This window comes from Patiria miniata, unplaced genomic scaffold (genome assembly GCF_015706575.1).
Source record: "Patiria miniata isolate m_02_andy unplaced genomic scaffold, ASM1570657v1 HiC_scaffold_7, whole genome shotgun sequence".
Classification (NCBI taxonomy): Eukaryota; Metazoa; Echinodermata; class Asteroidea; order Valvatida; family Asterinidae; genus Patiria; species Patiria miniata.
This window is the reverse complement of record NW_024037074.1, coordinates 34,054,476-34,076,090: the sequence shown is the minus strand read 5'-3', so window position 1 is coordinate 34,076,090 and position 21,615 is coordinate 34,054,476. Positions and strand designations below refer to the sequence as shown.

Here is a 21,615-nt window from a genome sequence, read left to right as displayed (position 1 = left end):
ATCTCAAATATGTTGTTTCAAATATCACAGTCAATTATGGGAGGCAATTTCAAATCAGTGCAATGTGTTTTTCTCGAGTTATCGTCTCCACAAAGTGGGCTTCTTTTTTGTTCCATTAAAAGTGGCTTGAATTCGGATTAAATTTTTGGCGATTAATAACTGTATGTTCTTTAAATCATATCATATTTATTCTTCAAGGGTTCCCTTTGACTTTCATAACATTTTTGTCCTATATCCGGAACAATTGTTGAACGAAATTTTAATTCAGTGCACTGTGTTGTTCTTGAGTTATCGTCCCCACAAAGTGTGTTTTTAATTTTATGCCGACTTCTTTTGGCAGATCGTGATCCAAGTTGAATGAAGTCTTTACGGTGGTGACCAGTGTTTGTGTAGCGCGCCCTCTTTTGGAAGAAATTGCGGTCGGTAAAATGTCGGGAGCGCCCTTACACACTGTAGTTTTTGTTGTATAATTTGTTTTCTTCAACTGTTTCTGTCCAATTTCAAATGCATTGTCTCGTATATCACAGTCAATAATGGGAGGCAAATTTCAAATCAGTGCAATGTATTTTTCTTGAAATGTTGTCTCCACAAAGAGTGCTTTATTTTTGTTCCATTAAAAGTGACTCGAATTCGAATTGAATTTTTCGCGATTTGTACACTGTATTTCCTAAAATCATATTCAATTTATTCTTCAACGGGTTTTAAAATAAGTGCTGGCACTCTCGCCGCCCACCCCCGCCCCCATCTCCCCGCTGGATTATGCCTATACACCATTTATTGCCATTAATATGAGCCGGCATTATATAGTTAAGTTCATTACATGTTTTTGTTCATTCATATAAACTGACGCATTGACAATTAAAAAACAAAGCAAAGTCTGCTGTTTGATAGATAAAAATCAATAAGATAACACTGCATGCTTCGCTCAAAAACGTGTTTGAGTTTACTTTATATTACGTCTACATGTTACTCCCCGAAGGCTTTTCAGCGGTTATATACAAAGCGGTACATTCCGAATAAACAACTTGCTCGTCTGGGCTCTTCAGATATCCCTTCAAGAACGTCTTATTGCCTTCCACTTTGTCGATAACGGCCTCCATCAGAACTGCCGATCTCACGGGAGTTGGCCTACAAGAAAACACAATTAAACAAGCCCCGGTCTTAAATTCTGTAATTATTCAGTTACCAACTAAACGTGAATTTGTGACGTCACTAGAACTCACGCACGGCAAGGAAACAACAAATCCGAAAAAATGTAGAAAACATGAATGATGAAGGTCGGTTTAAACTTCATACTTTACGAGAATGTGAATTTGAAGTTAGTGAATTTGACGAGTTCACGAAACATTCGCAGCACAATTCGTCAGCGGAAATGTGTTCAACTTTTTTCGAAATTGCAGGGCAAAAACTCTCCCTTAGGCCAAATAAAAACATGTTTAGTGTCCTGCATTTTTGAAACAAAAAGGAAGGAGGAGACCCTTTTTTCCCGAAAATGTCCACCCAACCCATTTTCCAAAACACTCCCGGCCAGGCTATTTTTCAAGATGGCCGCCATCTTTTTTTCTTTAAATGGCCGCTACTTGGACTCAGGAAATGGCATACCAGCTTTATATGGGCTAGATGCAACAGACAAAGAGGCCAAAATGATGTCACTATTCAAAATTTATCATTTTTTCGGCTTGTTTTTCCAATTAAAAAAAGAGAGGAGGCGACCTCCAAAAAGGAAGCGGGCGGGGGCGCTAAACATGTTGTTTTTTTAATTTGGCCTAACCTCACAAAATCGCGTTGGCATCGAGATTTCCTATATACATGTACATGTATAAGCGATTTTGTTGCGTAAATTAAGGCACGGATGCAAATGCCAAAGCGAGTTTGCTTTGAAATGAGCTGCTTTATGTTGACACGTTAATTAGTTGTCAATTTTTTTCTATAAAACTATATTATACAAAAAAAGTTTCGGGAAACAAATGACGCTTATAAAAGTTATATAAGCCCATTCTGTAATATTTTTCGCCACAAACCTTTTGAATGTAGTATTGAGGTATCCTGTGTACATTTTCTTCTTTCCCAAGTCGGTGGCTAGCACGCCCGTCGTTGTATCGTGCATCGTGGCAATAGCGCCTCCATGAACCGCCCTATTTAGTACCGAAGACAGAAGTGGAAGAAATCCTAACCAATGAAAATATTATCGTCCGAAATATGGCGAAGCAACTGTGCGAAATGAGAGGAGACTATACTCTTTATGTTAACTAACAGGGGAGTGTTCGTCACTCGGCCTGTATAGTCTCAGCTCAATTCGCCTCGGTTTTTCGGGCATTCCCTTATGGACATAATGCCGACCAGAGTCACGAATCGATTTCGTCTGCTGGTTGTAAATGCATATTCGATCATAAATTTACCTCCAAAATAACCTACCAAATTATTATCAAAAAGCTTACTTGGATTAAACATCGCACTGGTACTAAACACCCCGTGAAATGATTTCGTCTGGTTTGCTGCCATTTTAGAAGGAATCAAGAAATATAGAAGATTTTCAATCTGATCAGTCAAATGACTGATTGATAATAATGACTTTGATCGAGGAACACTTGGGATTATTACATCTGAAGGGGAGGGGGGGGGGGTGTCTACCTTAACCACTTCGCGCCGGATCCGCCCTTGCTGACTTACCCCTTTATCAATCCGTTGGCGTCTTCCCCAAACTGGCACAAGCCGCGGAGCTTGCCGTCTTTGTCGTGCAGGAACAGGGCGAAGTGGATGACCGGCCCGTTCTCTGTCACCACACGGGAGTAGAGATACTTCATCTGTTTATCAGTCTTCGTGCTCCTCATCTGACTCCATCCTGGCTCCGCCTCCAGCTTGGAGAACAACTCCTCCGTCTCCGGCAGCCAATCCCAGTGGCTCTTAGAGGACGAGGTCATAATTCTCGAAGTCAAACCAAAGGTTTCTCGAGCGGATGACTGGATAAGAGATTAGAGCAGTTTTTGTGTGTGACGCTTTTGATTTGTTTGTTGTACCAAGTTGGGCCTGTTTACGATCTGGACAGGTCCCCATTCATTGAATAATGACAAGGACCCCGGCTCATGGATCATATTAAATCCCCATTCTATATTTTTCTTTCTTTTTAAAAGTAATATATACAATTTGGAACTGGTTATTCCCTTTTATTTTGTGTGAATCCATTTAGATTTCCGTCACAAAATTCCGTGGTTTCTGGAAATAAATCCACCACTGAACGTTTTGAACAGGGATTACAAAACATCAAGAAGTATTACAAGCGCCTGTTTCAAAACTTTGTACTTGTTATTATCTTTGATGACATGATAATCACGGTGACTACGGCTACCAGTCCGTAAACCTATAATAATAGCTTTTTTTTCCCCGCAAGTTTGTAAAGTTTGCAGATATGATCATAATATGATCGAGGGCATTTGAGTCCGTAGGCCTATAGCTTTGTAACTTGGGATGGGGGAGGAAGGACAATAATTGTTAACAACTCACGAACTGCAGTGCACACACTCAAACATAATTTATTTACCACACGTTTTAATACCAAGGTCAAGCACATGGGCCATATGCAAACTGTTTCCGGCTTTCAATTGTAAAGCCTTGCAAATAATTGAATCTGTCCGTTCAACCATGGAGGAAGGAAGGTGTTCCTTCCTCCATGGTTCAACCATCAAACAAGCCTGCGGAGTGGGGCCACTCGTTATTCGTCAAATCATAACACAACATCGAAAACAAACGGACCCTGATTTTTAATTGTCCTGACTTTGAGCAAATTAGGGGCGGCAATCCTACATTTCTGATACCACGGTTGGCGACAGATTCGGCTCATATCAGTAAGACGGTCCCCGGCCAACTGAACTTGGCTTGGCATGAATCCTTAAGGTGTTCCCAATGTGTCCATAAAATCCCCATGATGTTCCCATGGAGCTCATAAAAACTCCATGGTATTCCCATGGTGTCCATGCTATCTCCATACTATAACATGCATGTTCTTGATGACCACCGGGGGTCCCATGGGAATCCCATGGGAATCCCATGGGACCCCATGGGACATTTCTGTAAGGGTGCATCTTCGTCTCCGTTATTTAAAAATTATTGTCAATAATTGAATATGGTTTTCATTGAAAACTATGCCCATACGCTTACCTGTGATTACAAGCACAATATAAACATGCAAGATACAAGAACTTACGATTTTTCAAAGCTTCGACATGCAGTTATTCTTTTGTTTTGTAATGAAGACAGCCCGTAAAAAAAATCGAATGTAGCAAACGGAAGCTCTACGCTGACACCAATTTCAAGAAACTATACCCTAACGTTTCGCGCGGTCGGTTTGGCGAAACGACTCCAGTAGGTTTACACTGTTCAACCGGTGTAGCTAGTCGTGACGTCGACCAGTATAAGTTCTTTGCTAACTTCGAGTAACTTGAGAATAAAAGGGAAAAGTCTCACCTAATCAATATACAAGCCTCTCTGTTGAAATTAAATTAACTTTAGGAAAGAAACTTACCGACTTGGGAATACACTAGTTATGGAGCCGCTCGATCAGAAAATTCACCGCAACCATGCACGGAGGTCACTAATTGCCACACATCGGCTCACGTGTGAACGGCACCAAAGTACATTTGTACATGTACATTGTACTTGTTCTGTTTGTGCGGTGCGAAGGTTTGTGTGATGGTCACTATAGCCTTGGTCAAGGCGCTAGTTGTTATTCATCCCGGCCGTAGCGCGGTATAAACGATATCCTCGCTAGCGCTATGCATGCGGTGCATTAAAAATACAGCGCGAACAGCGACCTCACGCGGCCACCATTTCTATGCAAATCAGTTGGACCCAATCTGGCGCCTTGGTTCAATCGTCGGCAAAATTTAGCTTATGTTTTTCTTTATTTTGCGCTGGATTTCTAGCGCACGACCTCGTATGCGAATACAGATAAGTGTAGGCGGGGCTTCAATAAGGCAAGGACACGTACACCGGTATTCTATTACATAACACTTTGTACAAGTCTTCAGAGGGTATGCATTCCTTTCAGGAGCCAGGCATGCAGATCACACAATACATGCAAAGAATCTATAGTAATTCAAATGAGTAGTGCAGCATGGGTATATAAACCCCGGCTGAAATTAGGAGCCAGCATCTTTTCTTCGTGTGATAGGCATAGCGGACAGAGCTGAACAGTTCAGCTCCTTGTTCATTGCAATAATGAATACTGACTCGTCCGAAGACGACATTAAATCACTCCAACCAGGCCAAGGTAAGCCTAGTTCTCGCCGGGACATCGATGCTCGGTTACATGCCAATGCCGACGGTATCCAGAAGGTATCGGCTTCTGTTAATGCCATGCAAGAGATGCTGGCACCAGCGGTTCATTCCCGTGACTTTTCCGGACGTGCGAAGCACGCCGGCCCCAGCAACTCCGCTGGTAGTCCACCCCAGTTTGAGGTCACGGTCTCGGCTCTATACGACGAGGAGTTTGTAGACGAGCTACTAAACCAGGAAGCTGTGGCATACGACCCAGCTCAATCTGAGTTTGATCTGACCAGTGTACTGGCAGATAACCAAGCCATTACAGCGCAAGCTGATTTTGACGTTCTTCCAAGTGAAGATATTTACAATGGCAGTGAGGCTATTGGCCCCGAGATATTTAGCAACCTAGCAGAAAGAGCTGTAAAAGCGGTAACTTTGCCAATCAAGAAAGAGACGTATGCAAAAATTGCAGAAAAATACGTTACACCGTCAAATGCGGTAGCCGTGTCGGCACCCAGAATAGACAGTGAACTTTGGGGAACCATCCCCGCCTCAGCTAGATCCAAGGACGTGATCTTACAGAAAATCCAAAAACAAGTTATCAAAGGTTTGCTTCCTTACTGCAAAATGTTGACTGAATTGCGTGATGCAACAAAGTCAGGCCAAGTTGTGAACATTGACAAGTTAAAGGAACAATTTACTGGACTACTAGTGGCCAGTCTACTGGACTACTATTTACGGAGATAAGTCCAGTAAATTGGCCACATTTATGGGGCTATGACACCCCCACCCCAACTATGACGTTTGACTTTAATTTGTTTCAGTGCTTATGCTAAAAAAAAACATCAGGTTGCTTTTAATCTGTATTCACTTTGTGTAACTTAGTTTTAGATATGCTTGCTTGAAAAAATGAAGAATCAATCCTTGACTTGAGACCAAAGACAAGTTCGTATAGAACTTACAGCAGGACTGTTCTTAACAGAACAAAAACTACTTAGAAAAGTTGATAATAAGCAGGACAAGTTATTCTCAGAACTAATATGTTCTAAGCAGTAGTTATTACCACATGGTGTTACCGCAAACCGAAACGATAATCCTTGACTTAATTGCACAACAGGCAAGGAGCGTGTGAGTTCTCACATCCCACCAAACGAGGCCATGTCCACTGCGTCCCAAGACGACTGGTTACCAGAAACCCAAGAGCTCTTTCTGAAGCTGGAAGCAGAGAAAGGATGGACGCTAATGAAGCGTACTGACGCGGACCATCAGACCTTGGACCACACCTTTACCAGGATCCGAACGGCCAAGGGCCAGGCCTTTCACTTTGCGATATTCTTGTACGAGGGGGAACGCAAGCTGCGCGGTGTCTGTCAGTTCAGCGATGAGACTAATGGACTTCTCAGAGGGTAAGGCTGTGTCCACATTACTTAGCTAAGGCTGGCTAGCCCCATGCCAATTTACTGGATTACCTCCGTAAACATAGGCCACACATCCACCATGTACAAAAACATGTCGCACTTTGTCAAATTTTGATTTTCACATTTAGGCTTAGTTTGTAGGTTTTTTTTGCTTTAGAAGCATACTTACCCTCTTTATAGGCTAATCAGAAAGTGCTGCCTTTTTCAGATGTCTAATTTTGTGAAATTTCATGTTGAAATTTTGATACGCAAATGTGTGCAAATGAATCTGGAAATTTCACGAAAAATAGACATCTGAAAAAGGCAGCACTTTCTGATTAGCCTATAAAGAGGGTAAGTATGCTTCTAAAGCAAAAAAACCTACAAACTAAGCCTAAATGTGAAAATCAAAATTTGACAAAGTGCGACATGTTTTTGTACATGTGGACGTGTGGCCTATGTTTACGGAGGTAGTCCAGTAAATTGGCCACATTTATGGGGCTAAGGCTGGCAGGAGCACACGTGTCTATGGATGTATGTGTAAATTGCACGCCGTAGCCTAGTACTGGATGCAGCATAAGCTGTGCTCTGTGGTGGGTGTGAGCCATTTGTATTGACTTAAGTCAATAACTCTTAACTCGAAAAGACTTGATTCGAAGACCAGTTACAATTTTCGGATCCTTGACTTGCCTCGAGTCACTCAGGCATGCAACTGGGAATTTAGAAAAAAACGAGGAAAAAACCACACAAGACTTTGCACAGTATTTTTCAATTTGTAATGGCATTCATGAGAAATAAAAAAAAAAACCCAAGAAATCAGCGGATCCAAGGAAAAGTTGCATGCCTGGTCACTGCAAACAAAGCTTAAGAAGGTATCTGACCAACTTTTGGACTTCTTTGTAGGCTAATTTGAACATCTCATTACGTTTAAAAACAATATGATCACATGATGTCTTCTTTTTTTTTGCAATTTAAGGCAAATTTTGAAATGCTGACTAATGCCCTCCCTTCAGCAATTGACTACATTAGTTTCAGTAACTTAAATCCTCAGTCCAAGGCACACATCACTGGAGTCCTTACAAGAATGAGAAATAATTATGTTGATTAGTGCACTATTTTGATTAAATTAAGGTACTACCCATAAAGTTGGACGCTGGCTTGCGTTTGCAGTGTTCATGCAAATATTACAGACTATAGTCATATCGAGACTCCTATCTTGTATTTCTACATAAGTTTATATTCATCTATCCACTTCTGGCTATTAGAAGAGCTTGCGTTTCTTTTTGACTTGCTAAGGTGGGTACACGCCGGTGCTATCGCTACAATGCACGACAGCACAACAGCTGTACTAGCCACTAACATGGGCGCCAAGCTTGCATTCACAGCGTACATCCATATCAACTTCATGAGGTAAGTGTCGTATGTATTGTAATTTATTTCTGGTAATGAAACCAAGGATTTCCTCAAAAGCGCCCATGGTTGGGCCTACTGCAATCTGCGGGCACACTTTTCAAAGCACATTCAATGATGTTTTCCTCTGAACGACACCATTTCATGCAAAATAATTTCACACGGTACATGTAGTTAGTACCATGCTCATCTTCACTTTGAGAAATGTTTTTCTCATGATGTCCGTAGGTCCATTTCTGGGTAATCCCCTTTAAAAGGGAATTTTGTGAAATTATTGCCATATTTTTGTCTTGATTTGATTTTGTTGACAGGCCAATTCCAGTGAGATCTCCCATCTTGATGGAGGCGAAGATAGAAAAGATGGAGGGGAAAAAGATGTTCCTGACGTCGAGTCTCAAAAGTCAAGATGAGACCATGGTTTATTCAGATTGCCGAGCCTTGTGGATAGATGCTGCAAATTCAAAATTATGAAAATGAATTTCATTAAATCAGGGATAATACTTTGTGATGCAATTCTGTTTCATTGACTTTTGCCTCCGACCAGTAATTTTAAATTGTGTATTCTTTTTTGGTAACTTAATTATAATTTTTTTTTGGGGGGGGGGGGAGGTGCGGTGGCTGGGTACAAAGGCCTAGTTCGCGCAAGGACTATAGTTGACCAATGGTTAACTAACGTTTGCCCGAACTCTGTCTAGTCGACGATGGTTGACTACGCTAGTCGACTATTTGGAACCAGCCTACTGGGGTTGGTTGCTTCGCTGGTAACCAATAGCCGCGCGCATTCATAACGCTAGCAGAGAGCCAGGATCCAGAAGTTCTGCGATGACATTTTGACCAGCGTTTGACTAGAGACGTTCGCACGTTGCTACCAGTGCGCAGGCGTAAGGTACGTCACAAATCAACCACTAGTCGACTAATGGTCCTTGCCCGAACTTGGCCAAAGATGAGCGAAAAGTTTGGTGTAGTGGGTATTGAACCTGTGAACTCCGAATTACAATTTTTTGGGCGACAAAATCTTTTCAGTTCCAATGACTTGGGCCTATATAAGTTTTCTGGTAATCTCATAATTTTAAATGAATTAATATTTGTTTGAAAAGTTGAACAAAGACATCGAGTGGAGTGGGGATTGAACATGTGACCTCCGCATTGCCGTTTTGGTGCTCTACCAACTGAGCTAGCCAGCTGCATGGGCGTCGCCAGGATTTTTTCTAGAGGGGGGCAAAAAGATTTTTTGCCAAAAAATGCTTGTATTTCTCAACACATTCTCGATTTATCAGTTTTAGAGGGGGGCAGGGACATTTTGCCCCCCCCAACTCATTAAATTTACACCACTTTGTCTTTGCGCCTCTTTTTCTTTTTTTTTCTTTTCTTTTTTTCTTCCTTTTTTTGGTTTTCCAGGGGGGGGGGGCAAGTGCCCCCCCTTGCCCCCCCCTCGCGACGCCCATGGCCAGCTGTATGTTGGGGGTTCCCCATTTTGTCAATGTCTTTGTGAAAAAGGGTGCTAGTCAGAAGCCGTCGTTAAGAGAAACTTTGTTTGAAGGAAAAGATGACATCATAACAATTCATGTTATAGCAAACATAAAGCCTTGATCCTGACTGTGCATTTATGTGCACAATAAACAGGACCAGCACTCCACCCAATGCAAAATTCTGATACAACAAACATTTTGGCTAGGTCCAACTGAGTTTGTATTAAAAAGAGTCGACTGTACATGTAACTTCTGACATTAAGTGAGTAGGATGTCAGAAATCTCAATCTTTGCCAGCTGCAAATCATTCCAGATGAACTCGGCTTCCTTTTTAATTTTTGGGGACATTTTACGTTCATGCACTATTAAGCAATGCAATTGTACAGTCCATGCTCATTACATTTTTTTCAAAATACCAACTTCAAAAGTTTTTTTGACACGCGTTCTTAAGTCATGTCAGCATTGGCGTCATTTTTATAACAGCGTCGATATTTTGAAAGGTGCCTTATGAATATCTTCCTTTAAATAGTATCATCACTCAGCACGATGAACATCGAATACGGGTACATCTTTAAAAGTGTGCCTAACCAATGGTGAGTGGCCACTTCGTACAAAAAAAATCGTGTGGTAATTTAGGGCTTAAAAAATGGTGCTAAGACCGAAGTTCCGGAATTGATGCGGCGACGCGGGTTTTTTTTTTTTTCAATCTTGAATTGTACAGACAAGGTGCGTAATATTTTGCTCTTTTGTGCCCTCATTATACATTGGTGTTTTCCATAATTTGCCTTGGTGCCCTTTATCATTTGCCTTGGTGCAATTTCCCCATTCCTTGGTACTCCTTGGTACAAAAATTTGAGGAGGTGCGGCAATAGAGGGCGCTGTTGTAGCTTCTGTGTTAATTTGAAGAAGAAAAAAGGTTGACGCGCATGGTTAAAATCGACGGGCGCGCTGACCAGAGACCGGAGTATTGTTTTTTTTTGGCCTAAGATTGAAGTACTGCTCTTGACTATTTAAGATGCAGCTGATGTTTACCAAAAGGTGCTTAAAAAAATACAAAACTTGAATTATACAAACCTCAAAACATGTTCATCTAAAAACTGTATTTATTACAAAGCTTTTTTTTCTTAGAAAATTAAATTATGTGCATATTTACAAATATCTACAATCATGTTTAATAATAATTTAAGCCGGTTTTTAAATGTGGGACAGTTGTTTTTCTGATTGTGTAGGGTCAGTAAATTTACAGTTAAATAAAAGGTGAACGCAAAGAAGGATTTTTTTTTAAAGTTATGCCCTTTTTTTAATCCGGGAACCATTGTTTTTAAACTAGGCTATCCATATCTTTGTATTATATTTTTACTTGATCAATCATTGTTGTCAATGGTACAAAACGTATGGAATAAAGTGACTAACAGTTATTTTCTTCATTTTAATTAAGTCCTGTGTTTCAATAACTTATTAGTGGTGGTGGAAATCAAATTAAAAAACAATTAGAGCGAACAATTCTGATGATAGTGCTCAACAGAGGCTTAAAGATATAGTCGTGTTCCCTAACGTGGCGCACTTCGAAGCTTACCCAACTTTCCTCGAGTAGTGTTACCAAACCTATTTGTTGACAAACTTCAAATTCATGCAGTAACATACTGGTACTTTTACCTTATTAATGCGTGCTATTTAACCTCTGTGAACAATTTCGGTTTCATAAAATTTAATCCGAAATTCAAAAACGGTGGCGACCGGAAATTGGGCACAAATTCGCGGAGTGTTCCCTAACGTGGCGCACTTAAATAAATCTCGGAAAATTCCAAATTAACATTTAAGAATTTCTGTTAACTTGATAAATTCTGATAAATCATTATTATCTCTACTTACATACACAGCCAGATGTTTGTCAGAAAATTATTTTCTTATTTTTTCGGGGCATTTTCAAAGTGTTCACTTTGCACTTGAAAATAAAATCGGAAAATCACGCCAAAATAAGTTTATCTTCTAACTTTGTAACGGGTAAATAAACTCGCGATTTATGAACGGGAGTGTTTAGAACTTGATGAAATGTCACTTTCTGTGAAATTTCAGTTAAAACTTTTGCTCTAGCTAGGCGCTACAGGCGAAAAATCAAAGTGCGCCACGTTGGGGGCCGCACCACGTTAGGGTACATCAACAATATAGTCCATCATTTGTAATTTGTGCATTTTGCTCGTTTGAAGCAACAATAGTGTTCAAAATCTAATGAAGGATACTGAACAACTAACCTGATGAAGTTTCAGCTAAGCTTCGGCTGTATATTTCGAGAAAAACAGCATTCTAGGATCTCAATTTCAAATCAAAAGTTACCGAATCATGTTTTGAATTGTTTTGAATTGCAGCTATACGCGGGTATTCCTATACGCGATATCTTAAGTACGGTGGCTGATTTCTACGGTGGCTGATTTCCGCCAAGAATACATTTTTTTTTTTATTACGGCGTTATAACGCGATAAAATTTTTTATCGCGTTATAACGCCGTATTATCGCGTTATAACGCGCTATTATCGCGTTATAACGCGCTAATTTATCGCGTTATAACGCCCTAATTTATCGCGTTATAACGCGCTATTATCGTCCTTACATTGTACTGTTTATGTGTTTAATAGGAAGAGGCGTAATCTACGGTGGCTGATTTCCGCCAAGAATACATTTTTTTTTATTACGGCGTTATAACGCGATAAATAATTTTATCGCGTTATAACGCCGTATTATCGCGTTATAACGCGCTATTATCGCGTTATAACGCGCTAATTTATCGCGTTATAACGCCCTAATTTATCGCGTTATAACGTCCTAATTTATCGCGTTATAAAGCCCTAATTTATAGCGTTATAACGCCGTATTATCGCGTTATAACGCGCTATTATCGCGTTATAACGCGCTAATTTATCGCGTTATAACGCCCTAATTTATCGCGTTATAAAGCCCTAATTTATAGCGTTGTAACGCCGTATTATCGCGTTATAACGCGCTATTATCGCGTTATAACGCGCTAATTTATCGCGTTATAACGCCCTAATTTATCGCGTTATAACGCCCTAATTTATCGCGTTATAACGCCCTAATTTATCGCGTTATAACGCGCTATTATCGTGCTTACATTGTACTGTTTAAGTGATTTTGAACGGGAACCTCGTATTTTTCGCCATGCACCGTTCTTCTGAATTCTCACAACAACGCGATCATGTTATTACAGCCTTTATTGCCACCGCATCGCCACGGCATCGTCACTCCTTGTCATTCTCATCCTCATAGAATGGTTAGTATTGTAACCTAACCGTGAACATAATTTTTCCAATTTAAACTAGCGCACTTTGTACTTGAAGATGGATGACATGGATGAACTGATCAAGAAATATTTTAAACTTGGATATTCTCAAGTGGAAATTGCGGCAACTTTAACGTCCCGTTATAACATCAATCTGAGTGTTCGTCAGCTGCAAAGAGAACTTCAGCGCCTGGAGTTATATCGTCATAAAAATCAAACTGACATGGCCCAAGTAAGAAGATTTATCGAAAGGCAACTGCAGGCATCGGGCGAATTACATGGCTATCGTTGGATGCATCACAAGTTATTACAAGCAGGCATGGTTGCCAGCAGAGAAACTGTGAGAAGGACGTTGTTGGAGCTTGACCCAGATGGGGTAAATCTTCGAAAGAGACGGCGATTAGTACGTTTAGAATGGAGTTCAATCGTCGATTATGGTTTAATTAATCAAGAATGTCTTACGCCTTAGTCTGCACATCTTTTGCAGGGTGATCTCGACGCAGTTGCAGAGGTGTGGGATGGACACTTGATCAGGAAATCGAAGCAAGAGCATGTGACCCATGGACGACCGCTGCTCATGTTCCAGCTACCTGAGGTCTATGGAACCAGGGATCATCTCAAACCCGTGGAACAAGAGAGAATTGACTTGTGCAGAGAAGAATGCAACTTCAAGGATCGATTTCCATGTGATCGGGAGTTATTTGAATACTGTTGTCAATCACTCATTACCAACGGATGGGAAGATCCTAGAAATCCTGAAGCTGCGATGAACTTGTACATTAACCTCAGGGAACATGTTACAAGAGAAATCGATGTTTAAAGTGCTTGTGGGATGAAGTTGAAAGGGCTTGTGAGACAAAACAGTACGGTACCTACCCAAAGTAGCCTCAATTGCAGTGTATGCTAAAATTAAACGACTAGCGAATGCTACTATAAAGGCGAACCATGTATGTACTTGTACATGTTGCCTCACACAACCAACTTGAGCCCATTGATTATTATAAATATAATAACAAAATAAAGAAACACAAGATCCTGCACTGAACTTTATCTTGTGTATAGGCCCTACAAAGGAAAGACAGTGGGTTGGCGTAGAGGTAACCCCTGGTCATGTAGAAATGACACTGCGAGCTGAGTCCAAAATAGGACTTAGGCCTACATCCACAGTATATTTTCGGCTGAGAGCTATCGAGGTTTAAATAAATTTGTAACAGATTTGAGATAAAAAGGAAGCTTTGAATCTCTTGGAAATAAGTTTACAGGTTTACAAATTATTTACAAAGTGTTTTAAGAATAAATATATGCTTGTGTTTAACAGATCCAGTCTTTTGTTATTGTTTATGTATGATTTATCAACGATTTTATGATTGAGGACCTCTTGTCTCTTTCTGAAATTGGAATGTCACTATATGGACCAGGCTAGCTCTGAGCTGGCGCATATGCATAATGGATCGAGAAACCCTGTTTCTGTGGACAGTTTCTGTTCACTTCAGTGCTACCCCTCGGCTGTTTGTCGATTTTGTTATTGTAAACGTTTTATCAACCACTTTTTATATTTTACTTCCCTACGTCGTTAACAGCTTTCAAGTCCCTTTGTTGTGCCGGATTAAACTAACACTGAGCACAAAATTCTTATTTGATGGAAATAGCAAAATACAGTGAAGACAATGCCCGGTGAGCTGGAATGTCTATAACGCCGTTTTAATCTTATCTTCAACATGTATCTGACTTTGTTAAGAAAGTTACCAAATGGTCAGATATATGCTTCAAAACAATAACACGCTTCACCTTGACACTCCTGAGATGAAGAAAACAGCAAACACTACAAAGTAACTCGAATATACTAACAAGGGTAACTTTAAATAACGTACATATCTGAAAACATGCATGCGTAATAATTAAACTATATAACAATTAACAATCGCTTTACAGATAGGTCAGTGATGCTCTTGCTGGTTGGAGTTTCTCTTATCCAGAGCTTTAACAAAAGGGTGGCTTACCAAAGTGATCTAAATCATAAAGGCTAATTGAGCAGGAGGCGCTTACTTAGGCCTGCTGCATGATAACAAAGAGGTGGCTACATGTGGCTGCCGGTGAAAAACCTCTTACTTTTGTAGTAACTATACATTGCTCGATAAAATACCAAGACCGTAAATCTCCCCCAAAATTATCCTCAGCCCTCTAACCAACTTCGAGACTGGTGCTTGGAGGGGTGTATGGTCGGAGGCTGAGCATAATTTTTTTGAGATTTACTGTCTGCTTAGCAATCTATAGTAACCCAAAAAGTAATATAGATATATAAAAACTACATGCATGCCATGTGCAGCTAATGTAGCTATGACCCAAACATATTATACCTCTATAAACTATTGTAAGGCTTTTAAGCAAGACTGGTGCTTGGAGGGGTGTATGGTCAGAGGCTGAGCATATTTTTTTTTTAGATTTACTGTCTGCTTAGCAATCTATAGTAACCAAAAAAGTAATATAGTAACCAAAAAAGTAATATAGATATATAAAAACTACATGCACGCCATGTGCAGCTAATGTAGCTATGACGCGATAATAGCGCGTTATAACGCGATAAATTAGGGCGTTATAACGCGGTAAATTAGGGCGTTATAACGCTATATAGCGCGTTATATCGCGATAATAGCGCGTTATAATGCGATAATAGCGCGTTATATCGCGATAATACGGCGTTATAACGCGATAATTTATGGCGTTATAACGCCGTAATAAATAAAAAAAATGTATTCTTGGCGGAAATCAGCCACCGTACTTAAGTTAAGAGCCTTAAGATTCATCAGGAATAGTCGGAATCTTTTGGTCTGGGAACCAGACTACCTATGGGGTTTGTTGCTCCGCTGCTAACCAATAGCCGCGCGCATTCATGCATAACGCTAGCAGAGAGCCATGGATCCAGAAGTTTTGCGATGACATTTTGACACGTCGCTATCAGTGCGCAGGCGTAAGGTACGTCACAAATCAATCACTAGTCGACTAATGGTCCTTGCCCGAACTTGGCCATGACCACCATGTATGTAATCTGATATAAGTGATAACATGGAGCAATTTGCACTGTGGACTCGGCTGATAAAAAGACGAATCGCGAAAAAGGATTTCTACTTCTACTTCTCAACCCTCCATTATCTGCGCAGGTAACGCTTGCAACGCGCACACGTTGTCGCACACAAATTGAAGGTGAGTGCGTAGGAAATAATTCATATTCTGAGCCGCATTTATGCTATTACAAAATACAATTTGATTGAGCTGAGCTAGCCATGCTAGCTGGGACCCTTAATTTAATAATATTCAGGGTTCGAATTTAGCCTGCTAGCTAGCCAGCAATACCAGTCCAAACACTGAACAGCGGCGGGCTAGTCAAACTTTTTCTTAAGTAGCCCGGCTTGCCGCTGGCGAATCAGAAATTATTGGGCTACGACTACGACGACACCCCTAGCCCCATAAATGGGCAAGTTCGCGCAAGGACTATAGTTAGTTAACCATTGGTCGACTAACGCTTGCCCGAACTCTGTCTAGTCGACGATGGTTAACTATACTACGCTAGTCGACTATTTGGAACCAACCTACTGGGGTTGGTTGCTTCGCTGGTAACCATAGCCACAGGCGTTCATAACGTACAGCGGGGAGCCAGGATCCAGACGTTTTGCAATGACATTTTGACCAGCGTTCGACTAGAGACGTTCGCACTTTGCTATTACTGCGCAGGCGTAAGGTACGTCACAAATCAACCACTAGTCGACTAATGGTCCTTGCCCGAACTTGGCCTTTGTGGTCAATTTACTGGACTACTACTACTACTAGTGGCCAGTTTACTGGACTACTATTTACGGAGACTACTATTTACGAAAAATAGACATCTGAAAAAGGCAGCACTTTCTGATTAGCCTATACTACCCCTCTCAGAGCGGTCATACTAAACAGCGTCAACACACTCCAAAGCGTCAACACAGCGTCAACACAGCGTCAACACATCCAAAATGCATTAAAATTGACAAAAGCAGTATGTAACCCATACAGTATGGACAGAAACAAAATTTGTGCTTAAAATCAATAGGTTAAACGTCTGAAAATCGCGATTTTTAGTTCAAGAAAATAGGCTCTCCGTGCCGCTCCGAAATCGGCTGCCGAACACCCGCCATGTTGCCTCAGTGGCAGCGCGGACCATACCATTATTCTAAAGGGTGATAGCGTTGTACAATAAACCAACAGAGAGGGACGCGGCCGGGGTCGCCAGTGTTAAAAATATCTGCAAAGACCAAAACATAAACACAACTCACAAAATAATGATCTACCACTCCTCCGATCCTTAGTCCTCACACAGATCTGGTATCCCTCTGTCTAGTCTGCAGCAAGGCGCCCTCTGTTGTTTATGACAAGATAATGTCATTACCTACACACCCCTACTTGAAATGGTGTAGTCCAAGCTTTGTGCGAAGTCAAGATGGCGGACAACGGCCGTGCAAGTTAAGGTCATTTTTTTCGCGTGAAAATACGATATTTTTAACAACGAAATGGAAACTCAATCCAATGGAAATTCTCTTTTATTGTATGTTTCACAATTATATGCCCTTTTTGTCAATTCAGAATGTGTTTTGGATGTGTTGACGGTGTGTTGACGCTTCTGTCATGTGTTGACGCTGTGTTGACGCTGTGTTGACGCTGTTTAGTGCGACCCCCTCCATACAGAGGGTGAATATGCTCTAAAGCAAAAACCCTACAAACTAAGCCTAAATGTGAAAATCAAAATTTGGCAAAGTGCGACACGTTTTTGTACATGTGGATGTGTGGCCTATGTTTACGGAGGTAGTCCAGTAAATTGGCCACATTTATGGTGCTACCCCCACCCCAACTATGACGTTTGACTTTAATTTGTTTCAGTGCTTATGCTAAAAAAACAAACCCTTCAGTTTGCTTTTTATCTGTATTCACTTTGTGTAACTTAGTTTTAGATATGCTTGCTTGAAAAAATGAAGAATCAATCCTAGACTTGATTGCACAGCAGGCAAGGAGTGCGTGAGTACATCCCGCCAAACGAGGCCATGTCCACTGCGTCCCAAGACGACTGGTTACCAGAAACTCAAGAGCTCTTTCTGAAGCTGGAAGCAGAGAAAGGATGGACGCAAATGAAGCGTACTGACGCGGACCATCAGACCTTGGACCACACCTTTACCAGGATCCGAACGGCCAAGGGCCAGGCCTTTCACTTTGCGATATTCTTGTACGAGGGGGAACGCAAGCTGCGCGGTCTCTGTCAGTTCAGCGATGAGACGAATGGACTTCTCAGAGGGTAAGGCTGTGTCCACATTACTTAGCTAAGGCTGGCAGGAGCACACGTGTCTATGGATGTATGTGTAAATTGCACGCCGTAGCCTAGTAGCTTGGATGCAGCATAAGCTGTGCTCTGTGGTGGGTGTGACTGTGAGCCATTTGTATTGACTTAAAGGAAATGTACATCATTGGCTTTTGCTGTAATTTTCAGAAATGAACTATTTTGGGGGTTAGTATAATTGATCAAATACTGTTACACTGACATATTTAAAGTTTTGTGTTCGAAAATGCTGGAAAAACCAAGAAAAGCAAAAATATTCAAGTAGTCTGGTTCCCGGACTCCACTAAAGATGAAATGGATAAAAAATACCGGAAAATTGTGAGGTAAGGGAACCAGTCTAGCTGGCCTGCACCTGTTCATAAACACGGAACCAATAGCTAGCAAAACAAAATTTAGACTTGAAAAAAGGTAAATTTGGAGCAGTAATTGGAAAATAGTTAGGTTTTTCCAACCGTGGTCGGCCGACCAGCATTGGAAATGTATACAAATATACCATTTTCTTGAAAATGGCTTCACACCAGGTGCCATAATTTTACAGGATGCTTAAGCATGTCATTTACCAACATTCTATTAAGGTATTTCGTAACAACTTAGTAGTTTTATTTTTCGATGTTTGCAAATGTTGTATTTTCCCTTTAAGTCAATAACTCTTAACTCGAAAAGACTTGATTCGAAGACCATCTCAATTTTCGGATCCTTGACTTGCCTCGAGTCACTCAGGCATGCAACTGGGAATTTAGAAAAAACGAGGAAAAAACCACACAAGACTTTGCACAGTATTTTTCAATTTGTAATGGCATTCATGAGAAATAAAAAAAACCCAGGAAATCAGCGGATCCAAGGAAAAGTTGCATGCCTGGTCACTGCAAACAAGGCTTAAGAAGGTGTCTGACCATCTTTTGGACTTCTTTGTAGGCTAATTTGAACATCTCATTACGTTTAAAAACAATATAATCATATGATGTCTTCTTTTTTTTGCAATTTAAGGCACATTTTGAAATGCTGACTAATGCCCTCCCTTCAGCAAATGACTACGTTAGTTTCAGTAACTGAAATCCTCAGTCCAAGGCACACATCACTGGAGTCCTTACAAGAATGAGAAATAATTATGTTGATTAGTGCACTATGTTACATGCACATTCGTGATTGATCAAATTAAGGTACTACCCATAAAGTTGGATGCTGGCTTGCCTTTGCAGTGTTCATGCAAATATTACAGACTGTCATATCGAGACTCCTATCTTGTATTTCTACATAAGTTTATATTCATCTATCCACTTCTGGCGATTACCAAGAGCTTGTTTCTTTTTGACTTGCTAAGGTGGGTACACGCCGGTGCCATCGCTACAATGCACGACAGCACAACAGCTGTACTAGCCACTAACATGGGCACCAAGCTTGCATTCACAGCGTACATCCATATCAATTTCATGAGGTAAGTGTCGTATGTATTGTAATTTATTTCTGGTAATGAAACCAAGGATTTCCTCAAAAGCGCCCATGGTTGGGCCTACTGCAATCTGCGGGCACACTTTTCAAAGCACATTCAATGATGTTTTCCTCTGAACGACACCATTTCCTGCAAAATAATTTCACACGGTAGTTAGTACCATGCTCATCTTCACTGTGAGAAATGTTTTTCTCATGAAGTCGGTAGGTCCCTTTCTGGGTAAACGCCTTTAAAGGGAATTTTGTGAAATTATTGCCATATTTTTGTCTTGATTTGATTTTGTTGACAGGCCGATTCCAGTGAGATCTCCCATCTTGATGGAGGCGAAGATAGAAAAGATGGAGGGGAAAAAGATGTTCCTGACGTCGAGTCTCAAAAGTCTAGATGAGACCACGGTTTATTCAGATTGCCGAGCCTTGTGGATAGATGCTGCAAGTTCAAAATTATGAAAGTGAAGTTTTCATTAAATCAGGGATAATTCTTTGTGACGCAATTCTGTTTCATTGACTTTTGCCTCCGACCAGTAATTTTAAAAAACGCCTGTGCGTCGTTCCAATGCTTGTGCGCGCTGCGCCGAATAACAAAACGAACTACTAAAGTTATTTCCAACGCACCGTTGGAAATGCCTTCTTTCGTTGATTTCTTCAAAATGAGAGCTTGCCAGAAAGGATAATTTCACAGGGAGTTTAGTCCCCTTACTATCTTTCAACCAGTATGTTTTTCAACAATAATTACGCCAGTTACTTTTTTGGATAGCTGCAAATGATGGACTCGGGCCTTAAATAGTATCATCACTCAGTACGATGAACATCGAATACGGGCACATCTTTAAAAGTGTGCCTAGCCGATGGTGAGTGGCCACTTCGTACGAAAAAATCCTGTGGTAATTTAGGGCTTAAAAAATGGTGCTATGGCCACAAAAAAAAAAAAATTGGTCTCTGGTCAGACCGAAGTTCCGGAATTGATGCGGCGACGCGTTTTTTTTTTTTTTTTTTTGGTGTTTTTTTTTTTTCCCCAATCTTGAATTGTACAGACAAGGTGGGTAATATTTTGCTATTTTGTGCACTCATTATACATTGGTGTTTTCCATAATTTGCCTTGGCGCCCTTTATCATTTGCCTTGGTGCAATTTCCCCATTCCTTAGTGCTCCTTGGTACAAAAATTTGAGGTGCGGCAATAGAGGGCGCTGTTGTAGCTTCTGTGTTAATTTGAAGAAGAAAAAGGTTGACGCGCATGGTTAAAATCGACGCGCGCGCTGACCAGAGACCGGAGTATTTTTTTGGGGGGCCTAAGATTGAAGTACTGCTCTTGACTATTAAAGATGCAGCTGATGTTTACCAAAAGTGCTTATACAAAACTTGAATTATACAAACCTCAAAACATGTCCATCTAAAAACTGTATTTATTACAAAGCTTTTTTTTCTTAGAAAATTAAATTATGTGCATATTTACAAATATCTACAATCATGTTTAATAATAATTTAAGCCGGTTTTTAAATGTGGGACAGTTGTTTTTCTGATTGTGCAGGGTCAGTAAATTTACAGTTAAATAAAAGGTGAACGCAAAGAAGTTTTTTTTTTAAAGTTATGCCCTTTTTTAATCCGGGAACAATTTTTTTTTTTAACTATCCATATCTTTGTATTATATTTTTACTTGATCAATGGTGCAAAACGTATGGAATAAAGTGACTAACAGTTACATTCTTCATTTTAATTAAGTCCTGTGTTTCAATAACTTATTAGTGGTGGTGGAAATCAAATAAAAAAAAACAATTAGAGCGAACAATTCTGATGATAGTGCTCAACAGAGGCTTAAAGATATAGTCCATCATTTGTAATTTATGCATTTTGCTCGTTTGAAGCAACAATAGTGTTCAAAATCTAATGAAGGATACTGAACAACTAACCTGATGAAGTTTCAGCTAAGCTTCAGCTGTATATTTCGAGAAAAACAGCATTCTAGGATCTCAATTTCAAATCA

General features: G+C 40.5%; 3 protein-coding genes across 11 annotated transcripts; 2 read left to right on the top strand and 1 right to left on the bottom strand.

Annotated features, from left to right (window-relative positions):
* Positions 1 to 326: 326 nt before the first annotated feature.
* LOC119745976 (acyl-coenzyme A thioesterase THEM4-like) lies at positions 327 to 21,574 on the bottom strand. 2 transcript variants are annotated; one of them, XM_038222710.1, is made up of 4 exons: positions 21,542 to 21,574; positions 2,671 to 2,960; positions 2,022 to 2,135; positions 327 to 1,128 (listed from the first exon to the last, which is right to left on the bottom strand). In XM_038222710.1, the coding sequence occupies exons 2-4, from the start codon at positions 2,919 to 2,921 to the stop codon at positions 960 to 962; spliced, it is 534 nt and encodes a 177-aa protein (XP_038078638.1). In that variant the 5' UTR covers positions 2,922 to 2,960; positions 21,542 to 21,574; the 3' UTR covers positions 327 to 959. The 2 variants fall into 2 exon arrangements, with proteins under 2 accessions (XP_038078638.1, XP_038078637.1); XM_038222709.1 differs by lacking the exon at positions 21,542 to 21,574 and adding an exon at positions 4,520 to 4,745.
* On the top strand, positions 5,119 to 8,627 carry LOC119745973 (acyl-coenzyme A thioesterase THEM4-like). 2 transcript variants are annotated; one of them, XM_038222701.1, is made up of 4 exons: positions 5,119 to 5,266; positions 6,377 to 6,665; positions 7,953 to 8,066; positions 8,378 to 8,627. In XM_038222701.1, exons 1-4 carry the CDS (start codon positions 5,215 to 5,217, stop codon positions 8,535 to 8,537), a joined length of 615 nt encoding a protein of 204 aa, XP_038078629.1. In that variant the 5' UTR covers positions 5,119 to 5,214; the 3' UTR covers positions 8,538 to 8,627. The 2 variants fall into 2 exon arrangements, with proteins under 2 accessions (XP_038078629.1, XP_038078628.1); XM_038222700.1 differs by lacking the exon at positions 5,119 to 5,266 and adding an exon at positions 5,338 to 5,866.
* Positions 15,803 to 20,564, top strand: LOC119745974 (acyl-coenzyme A thioesterase THEM4-like). Of its 7 annotated transcripts, none has more exons than XM_038222706.1 (5): positions 17,309 to 17,323; positions 17,439 to 17,543; positions 17,857 to 18,141; positions 19,505 to 19,618; positions 19,923 to 20,564. In XM_038222706.1, the coding sequence occupies exons 3-5, from the start codon at positions 17,894 to 17,896 to the stop codon at positions 20,080 to 20,082; spliced, it is 522 nt and encodes a 173-aa protein (XP_038078634.1). In that variant the 5' UTR covers positions 17,309 to 17,323; positions 17,439 to 17,543; positions 17,857 to 17,893; the 3' UTR covers positions 20,083 to 20,564. The 7 variants fall into 7 exon arrangements, with proteins under 7 accessions (XP_038078635.1, XP_038078636.1, XP_038078632.1 ...); XM_038222705.1 differs by having other exon boundaries at positions 17,854 to 18,141; XM_038222707.1 differs by lacking the exons at positions 17,309 to 17,323; positions 17,439 to 17,543 and adding an exon at positions 15,803 to 16,031.
* Positions 21,575 to 21,615: the final 41 nt, after the last annotated feature.

Bases quoted from the DNA above. Each gene is read 5' to 3' on its own strand.
- LOC119745976 (XM_038222710.1), bottom strand. From the start codon at position 2,921: ATGACCTCGTCCTCTAAGAGCCACTGGGATTGGCTGCCGGAGACGGAG. The intron at 2,136-2,670 runs GTAAGTCAGCAA...GGTACTAAATAG, and splicing joins GCCAACGGATTGATAAAGGG to GGCGGTTCATGGAGGCGCTA. The intron at 1,129-2,021 runs GTTTGTGGCGAA...GTTTTCTTGTAG, and splicing joins CTCAATACTACATTCAAAAG to GCCAACTCCCGTGAGATCGG.
- LOC119745973 (XM_038222700.1), top strand. From the start codon at position 5,353: ATGCAAGAGATGCTGGCACCAGCGGTTCATTCCCGTGACTTTTCCGGA. The intron at 6,666-7,952 runs GTAAGGCTGTGT...TGACTTGCTAAG, and splicing joins ACTAATGGACTTCTCAGAGG to GTGGGTACACGCCGGTGCTA. The intron at 8,067-8,377 runs GTAAGTGTCGTA...TTTTGTTGACAG, and splicing joins ATCCATATCAACTTCATGAG to GCCAATTCCAGTGAGATCTC.
- LOC119745974 (XM_038222702.1), top strand. From the start codon at position 17,235: ATGTCATTACCTACACACCCCTACTTGAAATGGTGTAGTCCAAGCTTT. The intron at 17,324-17,856 runs GTCATTTTTTTC...ATTGCACAGCAG, and splicing joins CAACGGCCGTGCAAGTTAAG to GCAAGGAGTGCGTGAGTACA. The intron at 19,619-19,922 runs GTAAGTGTCGTA...TTTTGTTGACAG, and splicing joins ATCCATATCAATTTCATGAG to GCCGATTCCAGTGAGATCTC.